This window comes from Vulpes vulpes, chromosome 1 (assembly GCF_048418805.1).
Source record: "Vulpes vulpes isolate BD-2025 chromosome 1, VulVul3, whole genome shotgun sequence".
NCBI lineage: Eukaryota > Metazoa > Chordata > Mammalia > Carnivora > Canidae > Vulpes > Vulpes vulpes.
The window spans coordinates 11,223,448-11,245,301 of record NC_132780.1 but is presented as its reverse complement, the minus strand read 5'-3'; the positions used below and the strand labels follow the sequence as shown (position 1 = coordinate 11,245,301).

Genomic DNA, 21,854 nt, shown 5'->3' with positions numbered 1-21,854 from the left:
AACCGGTCAGAGCCCTTCTAAAGGGCTCATTAGAGGGGAGAGGTCCCTATCTCCACTCCCCCTTCCTTTCAGGATTCCCGGGGTCTGGGCATTAGGGAGGCGCTTGTACATAGGTGACCAAGACACCTAGCCCTCCAGGGGGCATGAACGGGGCGGGGGGGGGGGGCTGCTGGAGGGAGAGTGGGGGGTCGCGATGCTGAGTTTTCCGAGGGTGGGGCTGGTGGGGCTGGTGGGGCCGGGATGGCCGGATGCCGCGGCCGCGGGCGGGGCAAACTGGTCGCTCCCTCCTCCCTCGGGAGCAGTTGGACCTGTTGTCCCCCCCTCCACTTCCGGGCTGCTGGGGAGGGGGACAGAGCAGCTTCTCTCTCCTGCCTCTTCCCCAGCCACCTGTCCCGTAGACGGAACAGGCTGCGCCCCGAGCGCAGAGCGAAACACGCCGAATCCTGAGCAGGTGAGGGGGCCGGGGCTGCGGGGAAGGAGGGGGCTGGAGACGGCCTTCTGGGCTCCCTCGGGGAGAAGGGAGGCTGGAGTTTGGGAATCTAGCCCCCGGGAGGAGCGGAGGACGCAGTCTCTTGGTTAGTTCGGGGAGAGAAAGTAGGAGCCCAGACTCCTGGATCTCTGAGTGCGACGGCGGGGGCGCTGATCCCCCCGCAGTGGAGTCGGGGCCAAGTCTACCAGGCTCGGGAAAGGAGGGTGCGGGATCCCGGACGCCGGAGTCCGGGAGGGAGGAGATGGGATCGCTCTGGAGTGCTCCAAGGGATTCGCGGGGGGTTGCTGCGAGGGTACCGGGCTGGACACCTGGGTGGGAGGGGAAAGGCCAGTAGGGGGCGTGCTAAGACCCCGACTCAAATTCCGATCCGGCCTTCGGGGGTGTGGCGCCCTGGGATCCGCGGAACCCCGCCCCTAGAAACTCTAGGCCACGCCCCCGGGGCGCTCAGCTCCAGCCTTTGATCTCTTAGGCCCCGCCTCCTAGAGCTCTTTCCCAGCGCCGGCGGATCGGGAGTTGCTGGGGGTTCGTGGGCCGCACCCCCACGCTGCCAGGCCACGCCCCCGGAAACTCGGGGGCCCGCCCACTCCGCCGGAGCGCCCAGCGGCCATGGGGACGCCGAGCGGCCCGGAGGAGGGGGGTCAGCCGCCTCCGGTCTCGGAGGGCGACGCGGAGGTCCGGCCCCAAGGGGCTGCACAGCCTCACGTGCACCCCGAGGACCCCCACGAGCCGGAGGCGCCCGCGGCCCCGGAGGAGCCCCAGCCAGTGAAGGAGCTTCCGAGCGGCCGAGGAGCTGAGCAGCAGGCTGAGGAAGAGGAAGAAGTGGGAGAAGGCAGCAGCACGGAGAGCAGCCGCGACGCGGTGAGGGAGCTGGAGGGCGGAGGAGGGGTCACAGGGGCCCAGAGAGAAAGGCAGGGGCCAGCGGTGACAGAGACAGAGGGACAGGTATGGAGAGCCGGGAGAGACACCTGGACACAGGGACACCGAGAGACAAGGACCCAAGAGAGACAGAGACACAGAGAGATGGGGATAGGGACACAGACAGGGACCCAGAAACAAAGGACAGAGATGCTCGAAGGGAAATACTCTGAGAGGGAGAGACCTAGAGACTCGGAGACAGATACGGAGTCGGAGAGACAAAACCCAGAGAAACGGGGGGAAGACTCAGAGCGACCTGGGGAGACAGGGAGAGAGACCCAGGTCCACCAGGACGCGATGTCAAGAGAATGGGACCTGGGTAGCGAAAACGGGATCTTCCTGGAGTCGCCTGCGTACCCCCTCCCCGAACTGCAGGCCCCTGGGTCTCCTCTCGGCCGGGTGGGGGGCCACGCGCCTGCGCCCTCCCCCACTCGAATGAACGGGCGTGGCGGCCGACTGGGCTGACCAGACCCCCGGCCCCGGAGTGCTGGGGGAACGCACCTGCCTCGCCGCGCAGAGACCCGGCCTCTCCTCTTGACCACGCCCCCTCCACCCTCAGGGGGAGGCCCCGCCCCCGGCACGGACCCCGGCCACGCCCCCCGCATCCTCCCCGCCCGGGGAGGGGGTGCGGGGGGCCGCACGGCGGCTTCGAGAGCAGCAGCTCGAGGCACTGACCCGCGTGGCCCTGATGGAGCAGCGAGTGAAGGAGCTGCAGCGCCAGAGGAAGGAGCTGAGGATCGAGGTGAGCCTGCGGACCTCGTGGGCAGTCTGGCCCCGGCTCAAGGCGAGCCCTCAAGGCCAAGCTCCCGACCCCGCCCTGCCTCCCGCGGGATCCGACCCTTAGGCCTCCAGCCCTATCCTCCCTCGGAATCCGGGAGCTCAGAACCCCAGGCACACCCCACGTGGACCCAGGAGTCTGAGTCCCCAGCCTCCTCCTTCCTCGGACCCAGGCCTCTGGGCCAGCGCCTACCTCCTCCCCACAGATGGAGGTGGAAGTGGCCCTTCTGCGGGGCGAGCTGGCTGGGGAGCGGGTGGCTGCCCGGCGCGAGGAGGAGCAGCTCCGGGAGCTGCTGGGACAGCAGGTGGACACGGAGCAGGGCAGCCAGGAGCAGCGGGAACAGGTCAGTGTGTCCTGCTGGATCTTGACCATCAGTTTCCTTCCTTGTCCAACGGATCTTCCTGGTGGTGCCCTTGGGACTTGAGCCCCATTCCCCAAAGGGATACTGGGGCTGGGGGTGGGGTGGGTAGATGCTCCTTGTTTTCCTCCTCCCTCCTGGACCATGATTCTGAGGCCTGACACATTGGGGTCTCTTCCTTTGCCCCTCTCTCTGTGCTCTTTGAATGTCATATTGTGAAAAATGTCAAACCCACAGAGTAGTCAGGTGGGTGGCCATGTGGTATGCTCACCAGCTTCAGCCGTAATTGATCTTCCATTCTTGTTTCATGTCCCTCCATTTGCTTCCCCATCCCCAGGTTTGTTTTGTTTTATTTTAAGATTTTATTTATTTATTTGACAGAGAGAGCCATGAGTGGGAGAGGGAGAAGCAGGCTCCCCATTGAGCAGGGAGCCCCACGCTGGGCTCTATCCCAGGACCCCGAGATCATGACTTGAGCTGAAGGCAGACACTCAGCCAACTGAGACACCCAGGCGCCCCCTGCCCCCCAACCCCAGTTTTAAAAGCCAATCTGAGACCTGGTATTGTCTATAAATTCTTTGAGAATCAATTCATTCGTAAGGTGTGATAATGATACAGCGACAGTGTTTTTAAAAACAGGCGCACAGCTCTGGACACCTCCCTCTCTCCAGCCCCAAACCTGCTGTCAGACAACATGCCCGGTTCTTTCAGCTCCCTGACTCTCTCTCTAGTCCTGTTGCCCCAGGATAAGGGCTCCTCAGCCTGGTTGGTCAAACCAGACAGGAGCTCACCGTCCCTGCCTTTCCACTGTCACCTCCTCCCTCTGTGCTCCTCGTGGCTACCGCCCCACCACATCTTCCTCTCTGACCAGGCTTTACCCCTGAAACTTCCTATGCTTTTCAACTACTATGCATCTGTGCCGCACTGTGCCCTCAGCCTCAAGTGCCCTTCCAGCTCCTTCTCTCTCCCCAGGTCTAATTGTTCCCTGATTTTTGAGGCTTATCTTAAAATCCTCACCTCCAGGAAGCCTTGGATCATCCCGGTACACATTGCTCCTCACTTTTGGTTTCCGTAGTCTCCCCGTTTTTTTTTTTCTTTTCTTTAAGATTTTTATGTATGTATGTGTGTATGTATTTATTTATTTGAGACACACAGAGAGAGGCAGAGACATAGGCGGAGGGAAAAGCAGGCTCTCTCTGGGGAGCCCAGTGCAGGATTCGATCCCAGGATTCCAGGGTCACGACCTGAGCCAACGGCAGATGCTCAATCACTGAGCCACCCGGGTGCCCCAGTCTGTGTTTCACTGTCCTGATTGTCCCAGCCTGTACAAGAGTGAATTAGATGGGGGCGCCTGGGAGGCTCAGTGGTTTGAGTGTCTGCCTTTGGCTCAGGTCATGATCCCAGGGTCCTGGGATTGAGCCCTGCATTGGGATCCCTGCTCGGTGGGATATCCCTCTCCCTCTTCCCCCTGCTCTTGTACTCTCTCACTCCCTCCCTCTCTCAAACAAGTAAAATCTTAAAAAAAAAAAAATCTTAAAAAAAAAAAAAAGAGTGAACCAGACAGACAGATGGGGAGTCCCTGTACTCTTGGAGCGCTCACCCAGGCGGGGTCTCGCGATCCAGGTAGCCTGGCCCATGCCAGCCTCTGTTCTCTTCCTGTGTCCAGACTGAGGCTGGGAGCCTGGGTGTTCTTTCAGGAGCAGAGGCAGCTGAGCCAGGAGCGGGATCGTGTGGAGGGTCTTCGCCAGAGACTCCAGGAGGCCCAGGGGCAGCTTGACTCACAGCCAGAGGACCAGCGTGAGCGGCTTCTGCAGGGAGTGCAGGAGGTGAGGTCCGCATCCTCTCAGGGACCTGGTAACCAGGCCCCTCTTCCCTCCTTGACCAGGACTCCTGGTCCTGGCCCACCTACCTGCCCTGGGCCCCAGGGGGCGGTCCAGACCTCTCCAGGTCCTGCAATCCCACCCACAGATGAGGGAACAGCTGGATGCGGCCCAGCGTGCATATGAGGACCTGGAGTTCCAGCAGTTGGAGCAGGAGAGCCGGCGGGAGGAGGAGGACCAGGACAGCCCTGGGGCCCAGGCAGGAGACCCCAAGGTCCGGGAGCTCCAGGCCAGTGTGGCACAGCACAGGGTGAGTCAGGCTGGGCCAGTCCTTCCTCCCTTGCCTCTGCCCTCTGACTCCTCCATTCCAGGTCTGGCCCTTGCCCTGCCCTCATTTCCCACCTACGTCACGGTCTTCAGAAGAGTTTATGACAGTCATGGATATTTATTGAGCGTTTACAATGTGCTGGGCATGGTCCTAAAGGTTTCATGAGTCTTTACTCATCGAGTCCTTATGAGAATCAGAGGGGGCCAATCTGACTCTCCCCCCCAGACTTTATGAATAAAGAAACTGAAGGTCAAGATGCTCAAGTAACCTTTCCCAGGGTCACTCAGTTTGTAGAGGATAGAGCTGGGATCTGAACCTCTTGATTGGGACGAGTGGCTCCTTTCCCCACCCCCATTTCTGGACTTTCTCCCTGTCACTCTCTCTTCTCCCTCTGTCTGTCTTGTCTGTGCCTTGTCTCCTTTCTTACCTCTTCTTCTGGGGGGCGGTCTTGGTCCTTTGTTTTTGTCTCTATTCTCATTGGTCTCTCTGTCCTCCACAACTCTCTCTGGGTCTTCTCTGCCTCTCTCCATCTCTGTCTGAGCATCAGATCCTCCATCCCCTCCAACTCACCCCAGGTTTCTCCTGGACCCCCAAAAGGGAAGAAAGGTGCCAAGGGAACATAACTCTGAGCCCCCAACCCCCACTCCTGCCTGGGCACCCAGGTCCCCGGGTCTCTGTTATGGGGTCCAGCATTCCCCAGGCTCTCGAGGAGGACTTGGCTCTAGGGGAGCCAACTGGGAACCCGAGGGCCGCTGAGTAACCAGGGCCCCGGGCTGTGCCCTGCAGCGCCGGATCCAGGTCTTAGAGGAGCAGCTCAAGTCTCTGGGGGAGCAGATGGCAGCTGAGAGCAGGGGGCTGAGCCAGAAGAAGGAGGAGGCCCTTCAGGCCCTGACACAGGTACGTGCTCCAAGGAGACCTGTCCAACTGTCCCTCTGGGGCCTCTCATCACCACTCGGCACCCCAGGATGTCTCCTGGCATCAGAGAAGGCAGCTGGGACGGCCCATTCCGATGCTGCAAGGTGCCAGCCAGTGATAACTTGCTCCTCTATTAGGAGCGGAACCGATTGCTCGAGCTTAATTGCCTTCAGAGAACCCCGGGCAGGAACTTCTCTGAGTCCAGCCAGGCCCTCACTAAGGTATGGGGATTTCCTGTGCCTCTCAGCCCCTCCTCCTCAGACCCAGGAGACCATCCCCCAAACTCTTCCTCCTCCCTCAGGAGTCCAGGCCCCCAGACCCCTTCTCCCTTGGGGTTCACAATTCCCTACCCTTAAACCCTTTTATCTTTGGGTCCCAGGAATTCAGGCCCCCAGTCCCTCCTCCTCAGGGAACCTGTAGTCTCTCCCACGGTTCTTGCTTCCTAAGACCCCAGGCCAGCTCTCTTGTGACCTTGAGCCTTTGTTTTTCCATCTGAGGAATAGGTTGACACTGGAGACAAGGGCCAGAGCTTCTGGGAACTGGTGGGTCCTCTGGGATCATTCCAGCTCCCATTAACCTTCAACCCCTCTCCCGAAGCTCCTGTTCACCCAGAAGACAGACCGCCAGTTGCTGGTGTACCAGGACCCCACCGCCCACACTGCCTCCGCCACTTCCTCCTGCCTCTTCTCTGTTCACAGCTCCCTGCAGGTACCTTCCCCCACTGCCTCTGGTCCCCCATGTGACTTTCTCGCTGTCACTGCATCTCCAGAACTTTCCCTGTGGCTTTCTCTACCATGGGAGACTGGGGGAGAGGAAAGGATGAACGAGGGGTATTTTGATTTTTTGTTAGGCTCAAGCTTTACTTACTGATTCTCTTTCTTCTTCCTGACACCCCACCACTTCCCTCCCAGAATGGGACTGGGTACATCCAGGAGTAAATTTCAAAAGCAGCCAAATAGGGCGTGTTGATAAGAAGGCACCCTCTTTCCACCCCACTGGCCCACAGCCCCATCCCCAGCAATGCTTTCTTGGGTACCCCTCCTTCTAGATCTCCTTAAAACCGGGGCTCCCCATTTATTAACGGCATACGACATTCATTGTTACTAACTCTTTAAAATGAAACCAAGTAGAGAGCGTCACAGTGCTGTGCAGGAGGCAGAGGCTGAATGCTAGGTGAAGAGTTTTGTTTTAGTTGTGTGGATGCACAACTAAGCACTTAGAAATTGGTAGTTGGTAGCTTTTTTTTTTAAGATTTTATTTATTTGAGAGAGAGAGACAGAGATAGTGACAGAGATAGTTAGAACATGAGCTGGGAGGAGAGGGAGAAGCAGGCTCCCCACTGAGCAGAGAGTCTGATGTGGGGCTTGATCCCAGGACCCTGAGATCATGACCTAAGGCAAAGGCAGATGCTAACCAACTGAGCCACCCAGGGGCCCCCAAATTGGTAGCTCTTATGCAAACTTTTCTTCAAAAATGCATGTATAAACTACTTGTTGGCTTTGATTTTTCTAACCTAACACTCGATCGTGGAGACTGTCTACTACTGATACATTTAGAGCTGCCTCGTCATTTTTAATGACTCTCAAGATAACACTATAAACAGGAATAACGATGACAGCTGACATTTGTTGAGTCTTGAGTGTGTGCCAGGCACTGTTTTAAGTGCCTCGCACGTATTCACCCATTTGTCTTTGCAACGGTACCATCAGCTAGCTTCTTGCCTGCATCTTATAGGTAAAGAAACAGAGGCAGAGCATAGAATTGATATTATTTGGACATGGGAAGAGGTCATTTTTGGCAGCCGGGTGTGGTTCAACTTAATATGTGTATCGTGAGATCTATCAATCTACAAAATGTGAAAATATTTCATTCTTTGCTCAGAACAACCACCCAAAGTAGGTCCCCATTATTATCCGCCTGGGGAAATTAACTTTCCAGCTGGTTCCCCTGGCAGCCTGATAAAGGTGAAGCGTCAGCTGCGTTCCTGGGCAACATGACTTATGGTAAATATGACCCTTAAAAGTAAATTGCCTATGTATAAATACTTGCTGGGAAGCCAGGTCCATTCCTATGCAGTTGTGACCTGGGTTATTGGCTGCCACGGACCGTGTGCCCACGGGTGTGGATCCCATGCCCACCTAGCACCTGGGTGCCACCTGGGGAGGCCATCCCAGGAACTCTCCTGTGTGCTTTGCATGAGGTCCCTCATTTAATCTTTGCATCAACTACGGCAGGGTGGTGGGACATTGCCCACTTTACAGAGGGGGACTCAAACCTCAGAAGACAGGACTTGCCAAAGTCACAGTCCCCAGAAGTGGCCGAGCTGGGTTTGAGCCCAGTCTGCCTGCTTCCCACGAGGCAAGGGTGTCTCCGGAGTCCCTCAGAACGCAGGAGGGCATCATGGCTAGCGCTGGCTCAGGGGACACGGCTGGGGACCACAGGGCACACGAGGAGCCCAGGGAGTATTTACTTACCTGGCCAGGTAAACATACACAAGTGGATGAATGAGTGTGTGAGTTAACAAAGGACTCCTCGCTCCTTCCTCTTGGTCCCTCCAAGTCCCATAAGTCTCAGATTTTACCCTTCTTTCCAGGATCACGTGTTGTGCCAGGGTACTGATGCTGCTTGGGTTCAAACACTTGTTCTGCTGCTTTTAAAGATTTTACTTATTTATTCACGAGAGATGCAGAGAGAGAGGCAGAGACACAGGCAGAGGGAGAAGCAGGCTCCATGCAGGGAGCCCAATGAGGGACTCGATCCCGGGACCCAGGATCACGATCTGAGCTGAAGGTAGACGTTCCACCGCTGAGCCACCCAGGTTCCCCCAGGACACATCTTTTTGCCTCAGTTTACTTAGCTGACAAATGTGAACAACAACAGCACCCGCTGGTTGATGGCTAAAGTGCTTAGCATGGTGCCTGGCACATAGTTGGTGTTCAGTGAACGTGCTGCTGTCGCTCTGATGATCATTACAATTATTAGTATTATCATAATTATTAGCACCCTTCTTCCACCCACTCTCACCCTCATCTCTGATTTTGTGACCCTAAACCAGCTTCTTCACTGAATGTCTTCATCTTACTTTTTGTCTCTCAACAATCTCTTCCCCACACAACAGCCAGTGATCTCGACCCCTCCTTCAGTCCTCCCCCATCTAAAGCTGTCAGCAGCCTCCTGAGCCTCCCCACCTGAGCCTGTGGGTCCCTTGCATGATCTGGCCTCTGCCACCTCTCACCACTGTCCCCCACATACACCCTGCTGTAGCTGCAGGAGCCCTGACCTGCCAACATTCCCTACTTGCTCCTGCCCCAGGGCCTTTTCATTTGCTGATGCTTCTACCTGGAACACTGTTCTCCTCAGTCTTCCCCACCAACTCTCATTCTTTGGGCCTTAGGGTCAAGTGTCCAGAAGGCTATCCCTGGTCTCCCAGTTAGAAGCTGATCCTCTATTATGACACCTTATTCTCTCTGCTCACAGCAATTTCTAATGATACAGTTATTTGTATGATAGTTTATTCAGTTCCTACAACATAAGCGCCATGCAGATGAAGCTTGGGTCCCCCTCACCCCCCCTTGTTTCCTCAGTGCCAGGTATCTCAGGTCTCAGTGAGGAAGTGCTGGGAATAGTGGTTGAAGCGAGGAAAGAGTGAAGAGGCACAGGGGCTCGGGACTCAGTGTCCTCCCTGCGAAGGGGAGCGAAACTTTCCCAGCTCCCTGGGCTTTTTAGAAACTTCAGTGGCTCTACAGGGCACCAGGTATGCCGTTAGGCATGGAATGAGCACTTGGTAAATACTTGCTGTTGCTATTTTGTCAAACATTTTTTTTTATTAAAGATAACATGAGTATAGAAAATCACATGGAACACACACCCAGCTTAATTATTATATGGGAACACTCTGGAACTGCCAGCTGTGTCAGGAGGCAAAACTGGCAGCCACTCCGGAAACACACCACATGCCCCTGAATGATAACCCCATGTGCCTCCTGGAGAATGGCTGCTGGCCTGACGTTTATAGTAGTATCTTATATTTCTTTAAAGTTCAGGGGCGCATGGTGGCTCAGGCAGTTAAGTGTCTGCCGTCTGTTTGGGGCATGATCTCTCAGGGTCCAGCAATCAAGCCCTGCATCAGGCTGGCGCCCTGCTCATCAGGGAGTCTGCGTCCCCCTCTCCCTCTGTCCTTCAACCCCTGCTCATGCTCTCTCTCAAATAAATAAGCAAAATCTTTAAGAAAAAATATGAAGTTCAACCAGTTAAGGGTCTGTCCCTAAATACTATAGTTTACTCTTCTTTTCTTTTTCTTTTTAGTGGCTATATATTTTAAGTCTTTATAGCTTTCCCCTCCGTTTCTTTTTCTGTCCCTCTTGTAATTTATTTGGTGAAGACACCAGATGGCTGTTTTGTAGAGTTTCCCAGGCAGGGTCTGCTGATTGTATCATGTAAAGTTGGCTGCAGGGTGCCCGAGCAGGTGCAAGGTCAGCATTGTGCAAGTCTTGCTGGGGGCCATTTGCCTGTTTCTCTTTCTCTGGCATCAGTGCCTTATCTCCTTATCCGAGGGATCTAAAGTACTCCACTTCCAACCTGATATTCCTCCTCATTTATTCATTAAAATACTTCTGTAGAGGCTTGTCTTCCTTTACTTTTTTTTTTTTTTTTTTTGAGAGACACAGAGAGAGGCAGAGACACAGGCAGAGGGAGAAGCAGGCTCCCTGCGGGGAGCCCGATGTGGGACTCGATCCCAGGACTCCAGGATCATGCCCTGGGCTGAAGGCAGGCTCTCAACCGCTGAGCCACCCAGGCATCCCGCCTTTCTTTACTATTTGGTTACCCGGGGGCATGGTTTTTGTAGAAAATGCAGGAAAGATGCTCATGCTTGCTGATTTCACTTTACTCACCAGTCTTCAAAATAAAGACTTGGTTCTGTTGCATCCTTCCCAAGGTAACCAATTTGATTTTTCCTTTGCTATTATTATCTCACAAATCAAATATATTTGAAGCCTTGTGACGAATGGCAGTGAGTATCCTTATTGGTGCTCACTTTATGCAATGTATTATTTTTGTTATTCTTTTTTAAAATAGTTTAATTTTTTAAAAAAGATTTTATTTATTTATTAGAGACACACGGGGAGAGAGAGAGACACAGAGAGAGACATACAGAGAGAGAGACAGGCAGAGGGAGAAGCAGGCTCCACACAGGGAGCCTTACGTGGGACTTGATCCCAGGTCTCCAGGATCACACCCTGGGCTGAAGGCGGTGCTAAACTGCTGCGCCACTGGGGCTGCCATAATTTTATTTTTAAGTAATCTCTATACCCAGTGTGGGACTTGAACTCACAATCCAAATATCAGGAGTCCTTTGCTCTTCCCACTGAGCCAGCCAAGCGCCCCATTTGTATTCTTTATTATCCACTCAGAGTTGTTTTTTCTTTTTAAAATGCTTTGCATTTTATTTTTTCATTACTCTCAAATTTATTTTCATTTTTTGGTAACTTTTTATTTTTAAATAATGTAAGACAAGAAAAATTGCAGAAACAGTAGAAAGAATACCTATATACTTGGCCTTCAGGTTCTGTAATGAACATTTTATCACATTGGACATTTGCTTTGTTTTCTTTCTCACTGTTCTCTCTCTCTCTCTCTCCCACACACACACATTGTGTGCATGTGCACGGACACTTTATTATTCTTTTCTGCAGCATGATTTCCCCTTACCCTAAAATACTTCTACATTTATTACCTAAGGTCAAGGCCACTCTTACATAACCACACTGCAGTGATCAAATTCAGGAAACTAATGTTGAGATAATATTATTGAAATAACCAGATCTTATTTATATTTTGTCAGCTGTCCCCCTATTGTTTTACTAGCAAAAACAAAACGAAACAAAACCCCAGTTTTTTTTTTTTCTGGTCTGAGAGCACAGGCTACATTTGGCTGTCATGTTTATTTTTTTAAAAAGCCAACATTCCCCTCATTCAAAGTTTGGAGAGTATGGCAGGATATTTAGAGAGATGGCTCTCCCACCATTGTCTCTATCCATTGCATTCACCTCCTGGGGACAGCCCCAGGTTGCCAGTTTCTCGAGTCTTCCTGGAGATATTCTGTCATAAATATACTTTTGCCTTCCTTTTTTTTTTTTTTAAAGATTGTATTTATTTATTCATGAGAGACACAAAGAGAGAGGCAGAGACACAGGCAGAGGGAGAAGCAGGCTCCATGCAGGGAGCCCGAAGTGGGACTCGATCCTGGGTCTCCAGGATCATGCCCTGGACTGAAGGCGGCGCTAAACCTCTGAGCCACTGGGGCTGCCCTTTTTGCCATCTTTTTATTTATTTTTATTTTTATTTATTTATTTTTGCCATCTTTTTATGCATAGGTAGTACATTCTTTGCAAGGTTCTGCATTTGCTTTTGTCTTAGAGATTATTTCCTCTCTGGATAGAAAGAAAAGAGCATCCTCCTCCTTTTATATGTGGGAGCATTTTCTGGGGTGTGGATGGTGGCTGGTTTATTTACTTCATCTCCTTCTGATGGGGTAGTTCCTAGGCCTTTGCAGGGAACAATCTGAAACTCAAGTCATTTTGCACATGTTAGGAGTGTGTCCATAGTATAGAGGCCTAGAAGTGGAATTGAGGCCCAAATGTTTATGCAATTGCCATTTTAAAAATAAAAAGAGCCAGGGCACCTGGGAGGCTCAGTCAGTTAAGTGTCTGCCTTTGGCTCAGGTCACGATCTCAGGATCCTGTCAGGCTCTCTGCTCAGCGGGGAGCCTGCTACTTTCTCTGTCTTTGCCTCTGCCCTGGCTTGTGCTCTTGCACTCTCTCGCTTGCTCACTATCTCAAATTAAAAAAATAAAAAAAAATTAAAAATTTAAAAAATCTAAAATAAATAAAAATAAGAAGACCCAAATTGGCCTCTATAAAGGTTATTCCAATAGAACCCAACCCACACCCCCAGCATTGTGAGAGAGCTTATGGGTTTCCCACATCCACACCAACATGATGGGCTTTTTTTTTTTTTTTTTACAGTCTTATGGGATATAATTTACATATGCTACAATTCACCCATTTAAAGTGTACAATTCAGTGGTTTTCTTTGTATATTCACAGAATGGTGCAGCCATCCCCACACTCCATTTTAGAGTATGTTCATCATGCCCAGAAGAAACCCTGAATCCTCTAGCTCTCACCCCTCAATTCCCCTCCTCCCCACAAGGCCTGGCAACCACTAATCTACTTCCTGTCTCTAGATCTGCCCGTTCTGCACATTGCGCCGTGTGGTCCTATGTGACTAGCTGCTTTCACCCAGCATAGTGTTCACAGTAGCTTTCTGATCTGAGCCAAGGAGCTACTGCTTTTCCTTGGCAGTCCTCCGACCTACAGTTGAGACTGAGCCTCTTTTCCTGTATGCATGGGTCTTGTGTGTTTCCAGGGCTCCATTGGCCTCCAGAGGACTGGAAGCCTGCCCCGGAAGAGGGGAGAGAGAGCCAGCCAGAGGGGATCCCCCCGACCTCTGTCCCTCCATTGTACTGGTGAGTGTCCCCCCCATTCCCACGTACCTCCTCCCTTCCTGCAGCAAGGATGGAGGAGCCTGGATGTCTGGGAGTAGAGGTGGAAGGGCTCAGACAGGGAGAATCCTGGCCCCCTACCCCCGCCCTTCTCTCCCAGGACCCCTGGGGGCCTCGCCCCTCCCACCAGCATCAGGAGACTCTGGGAGACACCCACTCTATCAGCTGCTGAACTGTGGCCCTGGGAACAGGTGAGACATCAGGGAGAAGGTGGGGAGATGGGAAGAGGCTGGGGCACTGTAGCTTGCTCTGTCTCTGTTCTCTCCTCCCAGCTGTGGATCCCTCCACCCAGACATCGCCCGCATGGAGCAGCTCCTACAGCAGGCTGTGGCAGAGAGGGAGCGACTGCTCAAGGCCCGGGTGAGACCCCACCCCTCCTCCTTAGCGTCAGGAGATCCTATTCCAGCCCCCTTCTCCCTCAGACCCAGGAGTCTAGGTCCCCAGTACCCTCCTCCCTCAGACACAGGAGTCTAGGCCTCTAGCCCCCTCCTCCCTCAGGCCCAGGTGTCTAGGTCCCCAGTACCCTCCTCCCTCAGACCCAGGAGTCTAGGTCCCCAGTACCCTCCTCCCTCAGACCCAGGAGTCTAGGCCTCTAGCCCCCTCCTCCCTCAGACCCAGGAGGGAGTCTAGGTCTCCAGTCCCTCGTCCCTCAGACCCAGGAGTCCAGTACTTTTTTCCCTTGCTTCTTATTGGTTAGCATCCTCATTGACTCCTCATCCTCAACCCACAGGAAGGGATGAGAAGAAGCAAAGAAGGTTCCTCAGGCCCTGCTGTACCTGCCATCATGGTCAGTAGCCCCCTGCCCTCAGCCCCACCTCCCTGCTCTGTTTCTGCCCTGGCCTTGGCTTTTTCTTCTCTCAGCTTCTCCTCTCTTCCAAAAAAAAGTGTCCGTGGCTTGGCAAGGGGAGGGGAACTAAGAAGGCCTGGTTTCTGTTCCTATCATGGTTATCTATGTCTGTGGCATGTCCTCGGGTTACATGCTTTACTTCTGTGCCTCAGTTTCCTCTTCAATAAGTGGGTGACAATGTCAGTACTTACTGTAGAATGAGGGCAACTATATGCTGGGGCTTTTCAAAAACACTTAGAACATTTAAAAATTTGTTTGATTCTTTAAAAAATCTTTATTATGCAAATAGTCAGGCATATGTAGAGTAGATTAATAAGTTCCTATGTACTCACCAGGAAGCTCCAGTGATTATCAGTCTTTTTTTCTTTTTTTAGAGATTTTTATTTATTTTTAGTAATCTCTATACACACCATATGTGGGCTTGAACTCATGATCCCAAGATCAGGAGTCATACACTCTACCAACTGAGCCAGCTAAGCTCCCTGGTGGTTATCAGTCTTGAATCTTGTTTTATTTGCCAGCTTTGTTTTATTGATCCCTCACCTACTCTCCACCCTGCAATGGAATATTTTAAAGCAAATTCCAGATATTGTATCATTTTGTCCATACCCCACTGTGTATCTCCAAATACGAGTTTTCTTTTTAACATAACAAAAATGCCACTGTCATACTTTATGGGATGATTAATAATTCTCTAACATCATCATATGTGATCCATATTCACATCTCCTGAATTGCCTCAGAAATGTCTTCTTATGGTTGGTTATTTGAATCTGGATCCAAACAAAGTAGATACAATGCACTTAAAATGTCTCCAAAGTCTCTGAGATTAAGAATCCTCCCTCTTTACTTAAAAAAAAAAAAATGCTGTTTCTTTGTGGAAAAAAATTGAGTCATTCATCCTGCAGAATTTTATACATTCTGGATTTAGCTGACAGCTCCTTACTAAAATTATATTTTTACCCATGCTAATAGCAGGAATACATTTTTATCATAATAAATGTTATTGAATTTGGGGAAGTGAGGGTCTCTCCATGGTATCTCTGGAGGCGCAAGTATTTCCTCTTGTTGAGAAGCCTTCAAATCTTTTTTTTTTTTTTTAAAGATGTTATCTATTTATTTGAGACAGAGCGTGAGAAGAGAGCTGAGGGGGGTGAGCGACAGAGAGAGAGGGAGAAGCAGGCTCCCCACTGAGCAGGGAGCCGAACCAGGGCCCAATACTAGGACCCCCAGATCATGACCCGGCAGAAGGCAGACACTTAACCGACTGAGCCACCGAGGTGCCCCCTTTGAATCTTCTTTTTTTTTTTTTTTTAATATTTTATTTATTTATTCATGAGAGAGAGAAAGAGGCAGAGACACAGGCCGAGGGAGAAGCAGGCTCCATGCAGGGAGCCCCATGCTGAACCGATCCCATGCCACCCTGGGCTGAAGGAGGTGCTCAACCACTGAGCCCCTCACCTCCCTGCCGTGGCCCTCAAATCTTTTTTACTTTTCTGCATACACTGATCAAACCATATTTTGTGAATTTATTTTTCCCATAAGTGAGCACATTATTCCCCATCTGCTTTTTGTTTTCTTAACCATTTGTCCTTTCCTTATTTTTTTAAAAATAAACTTCCTTTATATTTATTGAGTGCCTACTGTGTGGTAGGCCGGGGGTCACAGCAGTGACCCAAATGACAATCCCTGCCCTGGAGGAAGCTAGCATTTAGAAAGAAAAAGCAGCTTCAATAAGTGAAATAAGTAGCATGTCAGGTGCTGATAAGAGCCAGAGAGAGTCAAATAAAGCAGGCGTGGCAGTGGAGCCTTCTGGGCTGTCAGGGATAAACTGTAGCTCATTAAAAATGAAGCATTCCTGCTTTGGAGCATCATCATTTATTAAACAGCCCCCTGCTTTGTGCATTGTCTTACCTCACCCTCACCCTGGTTCCCCTCTGGCTGTCTTGTGTGCATGTGCAAGTGTGTCTCTTGCATCTCACCTCGAAACATAGTCACAGGATTGGAGAGCCTGACCTCGCGCTCGTCCTGGAATCGGCTCTAAGGGGAAGGCACTGGTGATAGCCCTCAAATTTCAGCATGGGAAACTGAGGCCCCAAGAGGGGCAGGCATGGGTGCACTGTGGGGGTGACACAGTGGACAGCGGTGGAGTTGAGAGTCCTGAGCCCAGGGGCAGCCCTGGTGGTGCAGTGGTTTAGCGCTGCCTTCATCCCAGGGCCTGATCCTGGAGACCTGGGATCGAGTCCTACGTTGGGCTCCCTGCGTGGAGCCTGCTTCTCCCTCTGCCTGTGTCTCTGCCTCTCTCTCTCTCTGTGTCTCTCATGAATAAATAAATAAAATGTTAAAAAAAAAAAAAAAGAGTCCCGAGCCCAACAGCTGTCCTGGATTGGGGTCCCTGTCAGCCACATCGTTGCTGGTGACCTTCATGAGTAACGTCCTCTCTAGAAGCCTCAGTTGCCTCATCTGGCAAATGGGGACAATAGAAGGGTTTTTTTGGTTTTGTTTCTTTTTTGAGAGGAAACAAAGCGATCAGTGTGATCGCTTGGCACAGTGCTCGACACGAGTGCGACCTTTCGTACACATTGGTGAACGTTAGTGTAACTGGATTTGGCAGCCGGACCCATAGAAGGTTCCAGTCCCCAGTAGCTGCATTTTTAACTGCCACCTGCTCCTTCCCCTCCTGTGCATCCTGCTCCCACCTCTGTATCTCCCCTCTGCCTGCCTCCCTCTATCCAGGGAGTCTCATCTCTGTTTCTCATCCCTTCTTGCTCTGCCATCACCTGTCTTCTCAGCTCATTTTCTCAGCCCTCAATACCCAAGGTGTGGTCCTTGGACCAGCAGCATTGGCACCTGGGGAGCTTGTTGCATGCACAGAACCTCACTCCCACCCCTAACCGAACACAAGGCTGTATTCTAACAAAATCTGTAGGGGGTCAGCCTGCCTGCTCAAGTCTGAGGCACACTGCCCTGAACCTCAGTGTGACTGTGGGGATCATTACCATTCTTTGCAGAGATCCTTTGGGAAGAACAAGTGTGATCAGGCTGGGCCTCGTATACACTAGACACTTTCATTGCCCTGATTCTCCCCTTCCTGGCCGCCTGAGATAGCCACTCTGCCTGGCAAGTCCTGGTTCCATCAGCTCCAGCTGTGTGACTTGGGCCTAGTGACTTAACCTCTCTGAGTCTTGGTTTCCACATCTGTAAAAATGGGGTAATGGTGTACTTACCTCCCCCCCCCACCCCACCCCCAAATAAAATTCCCTTACCTCCCAAGAAAGTCTGAAGGTGGCAGAGGGATTATACCCATAAAGTTCTTAGCACAGGTAGTAATTGCTGATTGCATCACAATAACAACAGTAGTGGAAACTGCTCTCATGTATGGATCACTTATTTGGTCCCTATTTCACAGTATATGAGGGTCCCACTGGGCTCCCTCGCTTCTCTGGAATACCTCTTGTGTTTTAGAGTGAGCTCTGGGGGGTGAGACCTGGGTTTGTGTTTCAGCTCTACCACCTAGAAGCTCTGTGTGACCTCGGTTGGATCATTTTACCTTTCTGCATCTCAGTTTGCTCGGGGCTCCTAGTAGCCCTGTCCCAAGGGCAGTCATGGGAAGTCAAGTTGTTGCTGCAAGGAAGCCCCCCCCAGGGAAGGGTGTCCTAGTTACTGAGTGAAGCTGTCAGAATCATTCTCATGATGAGCATTGTTGAAACGGTTGGTTAGGGACTCCTGGGTGGCTCAGCGGTTGAGTGAACATCTGCCTTCTGCTCAGGGTGTGATCCCAGGGTTCTGGGATTGAGTCCTGCATTGGGCTCCCCCCGGAGAGCCTGCTTCTCCCTCTGCCTATGTCTCTGCCCCTCTCTCTGTGTCTCTAATGAATAAATAAAACTTTGAAGAAAAAAAGAAAGAAATTAAGAAAGAGAAAGAAAGAAAGAAAGAAAGAAAGAAAGAAAGAAAGAAAGAAAGAAAGAAAGAGCTGCTAAAGGGCCTTGCAGGTGAGCTGATCGGGTGAGCAGGATGGCCAGGACCCCTGGCTGCAGGACTCCCCCTCCCTGACCCTCTGATGTCAGCTGTGCCCCCTTCTCTTCCCTCCCCAGCCCCCGCCCTCGCCCCCACCCCGCCCCCCAGGCCCTCGAGTCTTGGATCTCCGCCAGCACCTAGAACGTTGGGGCCACAGTCCCGAAAGCTGCCCGCATGTGAGGGTGTCGGGAGGCTGCTGCCGCGGATCCCTGGTGAAGATGGGCGGCCGCATTAAGACCTGGAAGAAGCGGTGGTTCTGCTTCGACCGCCAGGCTCGGCGTCTGGCCTACTATGCTGGTAAGCCCAGGCCAGCCTCCTGGAACCTTGGGGCCCTGACACCCTGGAAGTGGCCATTCCTGAGGCCTTCCCCAACAGACACCCAAGAGCCCTGGCCTCCTGCCCCCTTCTCTCTTAGCCCCAGGAGTCTGGATCCCCAGCCCTGTTAGCCACCCAGAATCCAACCCCCCAGCCCTCCTCAGTAATGTGGGTAACAGTTCTATACAATTCTGTCTCCCCAGACCCTATTTTCCTAGGACACAGGGAGGAATCCAAACCCGCATTGTCAGGCCCTCCCCCCACCCTCAACACTCAGGAGTCCAGGCCCCTCCTCACCGTTCCTTTCCAGGCGAGTCAGTAATTCTGAGGCTCTCCAGAGTCTCTCTTCTTCACCAGGACCAAGGCACTCAGAGACCTAGGATTGCAGCCCCCCAGACCCCATTTCCAATCTTATCCAGTCTCCCTTCTGATCTCAACATTCACTCACCTCCCAACCAGGGTATCTTAGGGACCTCAGACTCTGCCACCATTCTGTCACCCCAATGTAAGTCTCAGGAATTGGCTCTAGTGACCCCTGCCCCAAAGCATACACACACACCTCTCACTGGCTTTTCTCTCCCTCACCTCCTCCCTCCATCAGACAAGGAAGAGACCAAGCTCAAAGGAGTCATCTATTTCCAGGCCATTGAGGAAGTCTATTACGACCACTTACGCTGTGCCTTCAAGGTGAAGCCCCCATGTGGTGCCCTTTGCCCTCCTGGTCAGAGCCCCTGCTGGCAGGCTTTAGCTTGCCCCTGGGTACACCACACCATCAGGGTTCTCTATCCAACACAGGAGCGCACCAGGTCATTTCCCTGCAGCAACCAAAAATTAAGAGCTCAGTCTCTGGCTCTCAGCCACTATTACTTTTCTTGGAGCCAAAGATCTAAAGCAAAACTTTGAAAAGCTCTGATGCCAAACTGGGAATAAATGGATGAGGACGAAGACAGCCTCTTAGCATCTAGGGGAGGCGATGGTTTCTCAGCCTCTGCCTATAGTTGCCAAATGGGAATGGACCGCACCTTGTCATTGCATATTCTCTTGCCCTAGGGGACTCAGATATTCAAAATTTGTAGAAGTGCAGTGCCAGAAATCTAAATGTTGGCAACTGGTGTGGTATTTAGAAAACTCTGGGAAGCAACTGACTATGGCCTTTTAGAGCTTAGGCTGGAATCCCAGCTGTGAGACATCTGGAAAGTGACTTCCCTTAGCCAGCCTTCATTTTCTCACCTGCAAAATGGACACGGCGTGATCCATTTCTTCAGACTTGAGAAGGTTAACAGCAGGTAGTGGATAGGTGTAAAGTATTTACTCAGTTCAGGATTGGCAACTAGTTACTTAATAGATGGGGTGTAGATATTAGCTTTTTCCAGTTATGAGCCAGAAAAACCTAGATTTTGAGGGGGGATGTGAATGCGTATATTTCTAACACAGAAGGTAGGCTAGAAAGGGGACACGAGTCTTCCTTCTAAATCCCTCCTGCTCCCCAAATCCTAAGCTCCATAAATATAAATTCGCTTAATTTTCATACCCCAGTGAGGTAGGTAGCATCATTTAGGAAGACAGATGGGGACACTGATTCAGAGAAAGCCCCAAAAATATTAATTCGCTTAATCTTCATACCCCAGTGAGGTAGGTAGCATCATTTAGGAAGACAGATGGGGACACTGATTCAGAGAGTCTAAGTGACTTGTCCAATGCCACACAGCACGGAAGGAGCGAGGCTGGGGTTCCCTTAACCACCTTCACTCTGCCGCTTACCGCAGAGCCCCAACCCTCGCCTGACGTTCTGCGTGAAAACCTACGAGCGCCTGTTCTACATGGTGGCGCCCAGCCCCGAGGCCATGCGCATCTGGATGGACGTCATCGTGACCGCTGCCGATGAGAACCACGCCCCTTGAGGCCCCACCCTCGGGGACGTCCCGCGAGGCCCCGCCCCCGCGCCCCGCCCGCCGTCGGGAGGCCTGGGCCCGCCCCTCTGGAACTCGGGGAATCCTGCAGGTGCTGCGGCTCGGCGGGCCTGAGCCGCAGTGTCTGGGCTGCAGGTGCCTTCCCGCTACGGGAAGCCAGCCCTTGGGGCCCTGCCCCGGGAAGGAGGAGGATTGCAGGGGCGGGAAGGAACTATTTATTGGTGCTCCTGTGATACCGAATTAAACACGGAGGGAAACAGTGGTTGCCGCAGTGTATTTCCAGCTCGGGCCGGCCAGGGCCCCTTGGCCCCTAGGCGGGACATCTGAGTTATAGGTACCTCTGGGAGCCAAGCGTCCCACAGCCGGTTCTCCTCTCTATAGGGATGGAGGCCTTCAACATTAAGGTCAAGGCTGGGAGAGGGAGGTGGGGAGGCGTGAGTCCTTAATCTTTGGCAATTTTGTTTTATTAGTTTGTGGGGTCCCCTGCTTCCTCCCTTTCTGACTTGACTGGCCTATTGGCAACTTCAAGGAACTTCTAGGCTCCTGTCCTCCGGACCTTGGCACATAATTATTCCCTCAGCCCTGTTCTTAACCAGCTGGCAACTCAGGTTTTCTTTGGGGTGTCCCTTCTTTCAGGAAGCCCTTCTTGGGGCCCCCTAGGTGGGTCAAACACCCCATTTTGAGCTCCCCTGTCTCATCCCTGAACACTCTAGGTCATCACTGGTGATGGATCTGTGTCCCGTATGGACCAGGAATCCCACGAGGTCATAGCCAGTGGCGTCCTGGTTACTGCCCTGTCCTCAGCACCATAGGGCACATTTCATTCCATAGAAGTGGAAAAATGCTTCCCTTTCATCTTTTGGTCTTTGTACGTACTGCTCCTTATGCTGAGGCACCTTTCCTCACTCCACCCTACTACTCATCATAGCTCAGATGTTTCCTTCTCCAGGGAGCCTTCCCTGATTCTCCTGGCTGAGCTAGGTGCTTCCTCTGGGCTTCCTGGGCCAGCCAGCCCTGACACTGTGCCAGTGCCTCCCCCCATCACAGGCTTGGGGACTTTGGGTCATCAGTCGATGAGCATGTCTCCTGTGCTGGTTGGGAGCCCCAGGAGGCAGGGATCGGGGCTGTTTGGGTCACTACTGAGTCCGTGGCACACAGCAGAAGGCCCAAATGCAAATTAGGTGTTGAAGGAACATCTGCTGGCTCAATTAACTGATGAGAAAGAGCTGCTGAGGATCGAGGACAGCAGAGAATAAGCAAAGGGCTCTTCATTCTTTAGGTGTTATTCAAGGTGTCCCCTCCTTCAGGAAGCTCTCCTTGATCCCTGGGCTGGACCTGCCTATTCTGGGCTTCCACAGCCCCCTGGGATTGCTCAGTGCAGTCCTGACCACTCTAGGCCCTCACTGTGTAGAGACAGGTCTTTGCCCACTGGAAAAACCTCTCTGGAACTAGGCCCTCAGTCTGGTTCCCATTTCCTCAGGGCCTGGGTGTCCTGTTGCAAGATTTCTTTTTCTTTTTTTCTGTTTTTAAAATATTTTATTTATTTATTCATGAGAGACAGAGAGAGAGAGGCAGAGACACAGGCAGAGGGAGAAGC

At 52.2% G+C, this 21,854-nt stretch overlaps 1 protein-coding gene across 2 annotated transcripts; it reads left to right on the top strand.

Moving 5' to 3' along the window:
* The first annotated feature begins 996 nt into the window (after nt 1–996).
* On the top strand, nt 997–20,519 carry PHLDB3 (pleckstrin homology like domain family B member 3). Of its 2 annotated transcripts, XM_072754211.1 has the most exons (15): nt 997–1,348; nt 1,965–2,147; nt 2,389–2,526; nt 4,239–4,367; nt 4,510–4,671; nt 5,476–5,586; nt 5,742–5,825; nt 6,202–6,312; nt 13,033–13,132; nt 13,269–13,359; nt 13,441–13,528; nt 13,899–13,955; nt 18,110–18,329; nt 18,949–19,034; nt 20,114–20,519. In XM_072754211.1, exons 1-15 carry the CDS (start codon nt 1,097–1,099, stop codon nt 20,246–20,248), a joined length of 1,947 nt encoding a protein of 648 aa, XP_072610312.1. In that variant the 5' UTR covers nt 997–1,096; the 3' UTR covers nt 20,249–20,519. The 2 variants fall into 2 exon arrangements, with proteins under 2 accessions (XP_072610312.1, XP_072610307.1); XM_072754206.1 differs by lacking the exon at nt 18,949–19,034 and having other exon boundaries at nt 1,012–1,348; nt 20,114–20,369.
* The last annotated feature ends 1,335 nt before the right edge of the window (nt 20,520–21,854 follow it).

Coding starts and splice junctions, on each gene's coding strand:
- PHLDB3 (XM_072754211.1), top strand. CDS start 1,097: ATGGGGACGCCGAGCGGCCCGGAGGAGGGGGGTCAGCCGCCTCCGGTC. Junction 5,587..5,741: donor CCCTTCAGGCCCTGACACAG/GTACGTGCTCCA, acceptor CTCCTCTATTAG/GAGCGGAACCGATTGCTCGA. Junction 13,133..13,268: donor TCTGTCCCTCCATTGTACTG/GTGAGTGTCCCC, acceptor CTTCTCTCCCAG/GACCCCTGGGGGCCTCGCCC.